At 42.2% G+C, this 10,000-nt stretch overlaps 1 protein-coding gene across 2 annotated transcripts in view; it reads right to left on the reverse strand.

Annotated features, from left to right (window-relative positions):
• Positions 1 to 10,000, reverse strand: part of LOC139379126 (lecithin retinol acyltransferase b, tandem duplicate 1) — a 46,584-nt gene that overhangs the window by 32,771 nt on the left and 3,813 nt on the right. For both annotated transcript variants that reach the window (XM_071121958.1, XM_071121959.1), the window contains exons 4-8: positions 5,816 to 5,946; positions 3,306 to 3,394; positions 1,585 to 1,684; positions 1,325 to 1,368; positions 4 to 81 (exon numbers count right to left, since the gene is read on the reverse strand). In XM_071121958.1, coding sequence (XP_070978059.1) covers positions 4 to 81; positions 1,325 to 1,368; positions 1,585 to 1,684; positions 3,306 to 3,394; positions 5,816 to 5,946 — 442 coding nt within the window. The remainder of the gene's footprint in view (positions 1 to 3; positions 82 to 1,324; positions 1,369 to 1,584; positions 1,685 to 3,305; positions 3,395 to 5,815; positions 5,947 to 10,000) is intronic.

Genomic DNA, 10,000 nt, shown 5'->3' on the forward strand with positions numbered 1-10,000 from the left:
CACCAGTCGGGTACTGTGTGCCAGTCTGTGAATATGCCACCTGTTGCCTGGGCACCACACTCTATGAGATGGCCTGCAAGACTGAGAGAGGGAGCAGGGTTTAAAGATCACTTAAACTACTGTATTCTGGAACAGCTTATCCTCATTGTAACCTTCACTGTGCTCATGCCTCATAGTTACCTTCACTGTGCTCATGCCTCATAGTTACCTTCACTGTGCTCATGCCTCATAGTAACCTCCCCTGTGCTCATGCCTTACAGTAACCTTCACTGTGCTCATGCCTCATAGTTACCTTCACTGTGCTCATGCCTAATAGTAACCTCCCCTGTGCTCATGCCTTACAGTAACCTTCACTGTGCTCATGCCTCATAGTTACCTTCACTGTGCTCATGCCTCATAGTTACCTTCACTGTGCTCATGCCTCATAGTAACCTTCACTGTGCTCATGCCTCATAGTTACCTTCACTGTGCTCATGCCTCATAGTTACCTTCACTGTGCTCATGCCTCATACTTACCTTCACTGTGCTCATGCCTCATAGTAACCTCCCCTGTGCTCATGCCTTACAGTAACCTTCACTGTGCTCATGCCTTACAGTAACCTTCACTGTGCTCATGCCTCATAGTAACCTTCACTGTGCTCATGCTTCATAGTAACCTTCCCTGTGCTCATGCCTCATAGTTACCTTCACTGTGCTCATGCCTCATAGTTACCTTCACTGTGCTCATGCCTCATAGTAACCTTCACTGTGCTCATGCCTCATAGTAACCTTCACTGTGCTCAAGCCTTATAGTAACCTCCCCTGTGCTCATGCCTCATAGTAACCTCCCCTGTGCTCATGCCTCATAGTAACCTCCCCTGTGCTCATGCCTCATAGTAACCTTCCCTGTGCTCATGCCTCATAGTTACCTCCCCTGTGCTCAAGTCTCATAGTAACCTCCCCTGTGCTCATGACTCATAGTAACCTCCCCTGTGCTCAAGTCTCATAGTAACCTCCCCTGTGCTCATGACTCATAGTAACCTCCCCTGTGCTCATGCCTCATAGTAACCCTCCCTGTGCTCATGCCTCATAGTAACCTTCCCTGTGCTCATGCCTCATAGTAACCTCCCCTGTGCTCATGCCTCATAGTAACCTTCCCTGTTCTCATGCCTCATAGTAACCTTCCCTGTCCTCAATCCTTGCAGTAACCTTCCCTGTGCTCATGCCTCATAGTAACCTCCCCTGTGCTCATGCCTCATAGTAACCTCCCCTGTTCTCATGCCTCATAGTAACCTCCCCTGTTCTCATGCAAGGAAACAAACAAAATATCAAAGTGTGTGTTTACCTCCCAGCTGCCAACAGGTCATAGTTGTTTTGCTTCCACCCAAACTGTCAGAAAGATAACACAATACAACCCATCACATCCCAACCCATCACATCACATCCCAACCCATCACGCAAAAACTCCCAATATAAATAAAGATGTTTAAAATCAGTTTCCCAGAGGAGGTCTGAGGAGTGTTTTGACTGGTACAAGAACAGATGTGGACACGAGAGGGATGAAAACACACACACACACACACACACACACACACAGTAACCTACAGAGTGCATAAGAGGTCCTAGGGCGACAGCACTGTCCACACATCTCCCTGTGACTACAATGTCAGCCCCCAGGTCTAGACACCTCTGGATGGGCACTGCACTGTGGAGAGAGGGGAAGAGGGGGTACACCGTGAGTACACAGTGGCAGAATACCTGACTGACCCTAAATTGAAGAAAGCATTGACTATGTACAGACTCAGTGAGCATAGCCTTGCTATTGAGAAAGGCCGTCGTAGGCAGACATGGCTCTCAAGAGAAGACAGGCTGTGTGCTCACTGCCCACAAAATGAGGTGGAAACTGAGCTGCACTTCCTAACCTCCTGCAAAATTGTATGACCATATTAGAGACACATATTCCCCTCAGATTACACAGACCCACAAAGAATTTGAAAACAAATCCAATTTGGATAAACTCCCATATCTATTGGGTGAAATACCACAGTGTGCCATCACAGCAGCAAGATTTGTGACCTGTTGCCACAAGAAAAGTGCAACTAAACCTATATTTATGTTGATTTATTTTCCCTTTTGTACTGTAACTATTTGCAAGGAAGGATAGAGGGAGAGTGGGGGGAGGGATAGGAGGAGAATGGAAGAGGGAGGGATAGTGGGAGAGTGTGGGGATAGAGAGAGTGTGAGGAGGGAAGGATAGACAGAGTGGGGCAGAGGGAGGGATAGAGGGAGAGTGAGGGGAGGGAAGGATAGAGGGAGAGTGAGGGGAGGGAAGGATAGAGGGAGAGTGGGGGGAGGGAAGGATAGAGGGAGAGTGAGGGGAGGGAAGGATAGAGGGAGAGTGAGGGGAGGGAAGGATAGAGGGAGAGTGAGGGGAGGGATAGGAGGAGAATGGAAGAGGGAGGGATAGTGGGAGAGTGTGGGGATAGAGAAAGTGTGAGGAGGGAGGGATAGACAGAGTGGGGCAGAGGGAGGGATAGATTGAGAGTGAGGGGAGGGATAGAGGTAGAATAGGGGAGGGATAGAGGGAGAGTGGGGGGAGGTAGGGATAGAAGGAGAGTGGGAGAGGGAGAGACAGTAGGAGAATGGAAGAGGGAGGGAGAGACCGAGAGTGGGGCGGAGGGAGGGAGGGAGAGACCTAGAGTGGGGCGGAGGGAGGGAGGGAGAGACCGAGAGTAGGGCGGAGGGAGGGAGGGAGGGAGGGAGGGAGGGAGGGAGGGAGGGAGAGACAGAGTGGGGCGGAGGGAGGGAGAGACAGAGTGGGGCGGAGGGAGGGAGAGAGAGTGGGGCGGAGGGAGGGAGAGACAGAGAGTGGGGCGGAGGGAGGGAGAGACAGAGTGGGGCGGAGGGAGGGAGAGACAGAGAGTGGGGCGGAGGGAGGGAGAGACAGAGAGTGGGGCAGAAGGGAGTGTTTTATGCTAAAAAACAATCCAACATTCTCTAGTTCTAACAGTACATACTAGTTCAGTATTGTATTGTTCTAACAGTTTATAATAGTTCAGTATTGTATTGTTCTAACAGTATATAATAGTTCAGTATTGTATTGGTCTAACAGTATATAATAGTTCAGTATTGTATTGTTCTAACAGTATATACTAGTTCAGTATTGTATTGTTCTAACAGTATATAATAGTTCAGTATTGTATTGTTCTAACAGTATATAATAGTTCAGTATTGTATTGTTCTAACAGTATATAATAGTTCAGTATTGTATTGTTCTAACAGTATATACTAGTTCAGTCTTGTGTTTCTATTGTTCCCAGACTTACCCCAGGTAGGCATTCATACTGTGGACGGTTGTAGGCAGCTTAGACCTGCTCACCCCATCAGCCATTCTCACCTCAGACAGACTGTCTTTCTGGAGGAGAGGAGAGGATAGAAGGGAGGAGGAGAGGAAAGGAGAGGAGAGGATAGAAGGGAGGAGGAGAGGAAAGGAGCGGGGAGGAGTGGGAAGGAGGGAGGGAGGGAGGAGGAGAGGAAAGGAGGGGGTGGAGCGGAAAGGAGGTGGGGTGGAGCGGAAAGGAGGGAGGGAGGAGGAAAGGAGGGAGGAGGAGAGGAAAGGAGGGGGGAGGAGAGGAAAGGAGGGAGGGAGGGAGGAGGAGAGGAAAGGAAAGGAGGGAGGGAGGAGGAAAGGAGGGAGGAGGAGAGGAAAGGAGGGGGAGGAGAGGAAAGGAGGGAGGGAGGAGGAAAGGAGGGAGGAGGAGAGGAAAGGAGGGGGAGGAGAGGAAAGGAGGGAGGAGGAAAGGAGGGAGGAGGAGAGGAAAGGAGGGGGAGGAGAGGAAAGGAGGGAGGGAGGAGGAAAGGAGGGAGGAGGAGAGGAAAGGAGGGGGAGGAGAGGAAAGGAGGGAGGGAGGGAGGAGAGAAAAGGTAGGAGGAGAGGAGTTGGCAATCTATGCTAATGTGGGTCACCTTGGGGTCATGATAGGGGCTGCACAAAATGATTGATGTTTTATAATAATTGATTATGCTTATGTTGTATTAATAGAAGGGGAAGGGCTATAAGACCCCTCCCCCACAACATGTATAGGTTCCTGGACCACAGATTAGCAATATATATATGCATTATAAGGTTTAATACTGTTCCACAGTTCTTTTCTAGTCTCTGTCTCTTATAGGAAACGGTCTGAGCAGATGTGTGAGTTATTGCGGTCAAAACAGGTTGTCTGTGAGAAAGCGCCTCAAGGCTAAACGAGATACACAGACACAGACACCTGCAGGGGAATATTATAGATAAGAGACAAGTCAGACACACCACTGTAAGCCACACGTGAATGGAAAATTACTGCTGAGCCCTTAACACTGGACTATCGTTTTCACCTGCAAGTTTGTCTAACTAACGTGAATGGAAAATGACTGTATATGCATGGGCATGGTCTCATGAGTAGAAGATGTTGATGTAGGCAGTTACATCACTAGGGGTTGACTGCAAGTATATTAACGCAAATTTGACCTGTTTTATTTTGCAGAACTCTGAAACATACATACGTGTTTCTATTGTCAACTTCTGTCTGCAATTAATAAAGGTTTTATTTATTTACTTAAAGAAGATATTGTCTGGCTGCTGATTTCACCAATTAGCCAATGATTGACCAGGAACAAGGAACCTACCCCGACAATGCAAAGCATTAGAGAATTGCATTGAACGAAATTATGACAATGATGACAAAGTGCGGAGATGATCGTGTACTTCAGGAAACAGCAGAGGGAGCACCCCCCCGATCCACATCGACGGGACAGTAGTGGAGAAGGTAGTAAGTTAAGTTCCTCGGCGTACACATCACAGACAAACTGAAATGGTCCACCCACACAGACAGCATCGTGAAGAAGGCGCAACAGCACCTCTTCAACCTCAGGAGGCTGAAGAAATTTGGCTTGTCACCTAAAACCCTCACAAACTTTTACAGATGCACAATTGAGAGCATCCTGTCGGGCTGTCTCACTGTCTGGTACGTCAACTGCTCCGCCCACAACCGTAAGACTCTCCAGAGGGTAGTGAGGTCTGCACAACGCATCACCAGGGGCAAACTAGCTGCCCTCCAGAACACCTACACCAGCCGATGTCACAGGAAGGCCATAAAGATCATCAAGGACAACGACCACCCGAGCCACTGCCTGTTCATCCCGCTATCATCCAGAAGGTGAGGTCAGTACAGGTGCATCAAAGCTGAGACCGAGAAACTGAAAAACAGCTTTTATCTCAAGGCCATCAGACTGTTAAACAGCTTCTATCTCAAGGCCATCAGACTGTTAAACAGCTTCTATCTCAAGGCCCACAGACTGTTAAACAGCTTCTATCTCAAGGCCATCAGACTGTTAAACAGCTTCTATCTCAAGGCCATCAGACTGTTAAACAGCTTCTATCTCAAGGCCATCAGACTGTTAAACAGCTTCTATCTCAAGGCCATCAGACTGTTAAACAGCTTCTATCTCAAGGCCATCAGACTGTTAAACAGCACAGAGGCTGCTGCCTACATAGAAAGTCACTAGTCGCTTTAACAATGTTTACATATCTGACATTACTCATCTCATATGTATTTACTGCATCTTATATCATCTTGCCTACGTCGCTCAGCTGTCCATATATCTATATGTACATATTCTTATTCCATCCATTTAGATATGTGTGTATGATGTAGTTGTTGGGGAATTGTTAGATTACTTGTTGGTTATTACTGCATTGTCGGAACTAGAAGCACAAGCATTTCGCTACACTCGCATTAACATCTGCTAACCATGTGCATGTGACCAATAAAATAGGATTTGATTTGAGCGTACATACCTGAGCCATGAGGTCATCGCCAGTCACCACGGCGACCTTGAGATCAAGTCCCGCCTTCTTGACTACTTCCTGTATAGCGGCAGCGCACGCCAGCGGATTCACACCCCCGGCATTACTGACCACCCGGATACCTACACAAACACACACACACATTACTGACCACCCGGATACCTTCACAAACACACAAACACACACATAAACACGCACATGATAACAGATCTAGTAATATGTTGATGTGGAAGGTCAACATGATAACAGATCTAGTAATATGTTGATGTGGAAGGTTAACATGATAACAGATCTAGTAATATGTTGATGTGGAAGGTCAACATGATAACAGATCTAGTAATATGTTGATGTGGAAGGTCAACATGATAACAGATCTAGTAATATGTTGATGTGGAAGGTTAACATGATAACAGATCTAGTAATATGTTGATGTGGAAGGTTAACATGATAACAGATCTAGTAATATGTTGATGTAGAAGGTTAACATGATAACAGATCTAGTAATATGTTGATGTGGAAGGTCGACATGATAACAGATCTAGTAATATGTTGATGTGGAAGGTTAACATGATAACAGATCTAGTAATATGTTGATGTGGAAGGTCAACATGATAACAGATCTAGTAATATGTTAATGTGGAAGGTTAACATGATAACAGATCTAGTAATATGTTGATGTGGAAGGTCAACATGATAACAGATCTAGTAATATGTTGATGTAGAAGGTTAACATGACATCTAGTAATATGTTGATGTGGAAGGTTAACATGATAACAGATCTAGTAATATGTTGATGTAGAAGGTTAACATGACATCTAGTAATATGTTGATGTGGAAGGTTAACATGACATCTAGTAATATGTTGATGTGGAAGGTTAACATGATAACAGATCTAGTAATATGTTGATGTGGAAGGTCAACATGATAACAGATCTAGTCATATGTTGATGTGGAAGGTCAACATGATAACAGATCTAGTAATATGTTGATGTGGAAGGTCAACATGATAATAGATCTAGTAATATGTTGATGTGGAAGGTTAACATGATAACAGATCTAGTAATATGTTGATGTGGAAGGTCAACATGATAACAGATCTAGTCATATGTTGATGTGGAAGGTTAACATGATAACAGATCTAGTAATATGTTGATGTGGAAGGTTAACATGATAACAGATCTAGTAATATGTTGATGTGGAAGGTCAACATGATAACAGATCTAGTCATATGTTGATGTGGAAGGTCAACATGATAACAGATCTAGTAATATGTTGATGTGGAAGGTTAACATGATAACAGATCTAGTAATATGTTGATGTGGAAGGTTAACATGATAACAGATCTAGTAATATGTAGATGTGGAAGGTCGACATGACAACAGATCTAGTAATATGTTGATGTGGAAGGTTAACATGATAACAGATCTAGTAATATGTTGATGTGGAAGGTCAACATGATAACAGATCTAGTAATATGTTGATGTGGAAGGTCAACATGATAACAGATCTAGTAATATGTTGATGTGGAAGGTCAACATGATAACAGATCTAGTAATATGTTGATGTGGAAGGTTAACATGATAACAGATCTAGTAATATGTTGATGTGGAAGGTTAACATGACATCTAGTAATATGTTGATGTGGAAGGTTAACATGATAACAGATCTAGTAATATGTTGATGTGGAAGGTCAACATGATAACAGATCTAGTAATATGTTGATGTGGAAGGTCAACATGATAACAGATCTAGTAATATGTTGATGTGGAAGGTTAACATGACATCTAGTAATATGTTGATGTGGAAGGTTAACATGATAACAGATCTAGTAATATGTTGATGTGGAAGGTTAGCATGATAACAGATCTAGTAATATGTTGATGTGGAAGGTCAACATGATAACAGATCTAGTAATATGTTGATGTGGAAGGTCAACATGATAACAGATCTAGTAATATGTTGATGTGGAAGGTTAACATGATAACAGATCTAGTAATATGTTGATGTGGAAGGTCGACATGATAACAGATCTAGTAATACGTTGATGTGGAAGGTTAACATGATAACAGATCTAGTAATATGTTGATGTGGAAGGTCAACATGATAACAGATCTAGTAATATGTTGATGTGGAAGGTTAACATGATAACAGATCTAGTAATATGTTGATGTAGAAGGTCAACATGATAACAGATCTAGTAATATGTTGATGTGGAAGGTCGACATGATAACAGATCTAGTAATATGTTGATGTGGAATGTTAACATGATAACAGATCTAGTAATATGTTGATGTGGAAGGTTAACATGATAACAGATCTAGTAATATGTTGATGTGGAAGGTCAACATGATAACAGATCTAGTAATATGTTGATGTGGAAGGTTAACATGATAACAGATCTAGTAATATGTTGATGTGGAAGGTCAACATGATAACAGATCTAGTAATATGTTGATGTGGAAGGTCAACATGATAACAGATCTAGTAATATGTTGATGTGGAAGGTTAACATGATAACAGATCTAGTAATATGTTGATGTGGAAGGTTAACATGACATCTAGTAATATGTTGATGTGGAAGGTCAACATGACATCTAGTAATATGTTGATGTGGAAGGTTAACATGATAACAGATCTAGTAATATGTTGATGTGGAAGGTTAACATGACATCTAGTAATATGTTGATGTGGAAGGTCAACATGACATCTAGTAATATGTTGATGTGGAAGGTTAACATGATAACAGATCTAGTAATATGTTGATGTGGAAGGTCAACATGATAACAGATCTAGTAATATGTTGATGTGGAAGGTCAACATGATAACAGATCTAGTAATATGTTGATGTGGAAGGTTAACATGACATCTAGTAATATGTTGATGTGGAAGGTCAACATGATAACAGATCTAGTAATATGTTGATGTGGAAGGTCAACATGATAACAGATCTAGTAATATGTTGATGTGGAAGGTCAACATGATAACAGATCTAGTAATATGTTGATGTGGAAGGTTAACATGATAACAGATCTAGTAATATGTTGATGTAGAAGGTTAACATGATAACAGATCTAGTAATATGTTGATGTGGAAGGTCAACATGATAACAGATCTAGTAATATGTTGATGTGGAAGGTTAACATGATAACAGATCTAGTAATATGTTGATGTGGAAGGTCAACATGACATCTAGTAATATGTTGATGTGGAAGGTTAACATGATAACAGATCTAGTAATATGTTGATGTGGAAGGTCAACATGATAACAGATCTAGTAATATGTTGATGTGGAAGGTCAACATGATAATAGATCTAGTAATATGTTGATGTGGAAGGTTAACATGATAACAGATCTAGTAATATGTTGATGTGGAAGGTCAACATGATAACAGATCTAGTCATATGTTGATGTGGAAGGTTAACATGATAACAGATCTAGTAATATGTTGATGTGGAAGGTTAACATGATAACAGATCTAGTAATATGTTGATGTGGAAGGTCAACATGATAACAGATCTAGTCATATGTTGATGTGGAAGGTCAACATGATAACAGATCTAGTAATATGTTGATGTGGAAGGTTAACATGATAACAGATCTAGTAATATGTTGATGTGGAAGGTTAACATGATAACAGATCTAGTAATATGTAGATGTGGAAGGTCGACATGACAACAGATCTAGTAATATGTTGATGTGGAAGGTTAACATGATAACAGATCTAGTAATATGTTGATGTGGAAGGTCAACATGATAACAGATCTAGTAATATGTTGATGTGGAAGGTCAACATGATAACAGATCTAGTAATATGTTGATGTGGAAGGTCAACATGATAACAGATCTAGTAATATGTTGATGTGGAAGGTTAACATGATAACAGATCTAGTAATATGTTGATGTGGAAGGTTAACATGACATCTAGTAATATGTTGATGTGGAAGGTTAACATGATAACAGATCTAGTAATATGTTGATGTGGAAGGTCAACATGATAACAGATCTAGTAATATGTTGATGTGGAAGGTCAACATGATAACAGATCTAGTAATATGTTGATGTGGAAGGTTAACATGACATCTAGTAATATGTTGATGTGGAAGGTTAACATGATAACAGATCTAGTAATATGTTGATGTGGAAGGTTAGCATGATAACAGATCTAGTAATATGTT

This window comes from Oncorhynchus clarkii, chromosome 21 (assembly GCF_045791955.1).
Source record: "Oncorhynchus clarkii lewisi isolate Uvic-CL-2024 chromosome 21, UVic_Ocla_1.0, whole genome shotgun sequence".
In the NCBI taxonomy this organism is placed as follows: domain Eukaryota; kingdom Metazoa; phylum Chordata; class Actinopteri; order Salmoniformes; family Salmonidae; genus Oncorhynchus; species Oncorhynchus clarkii.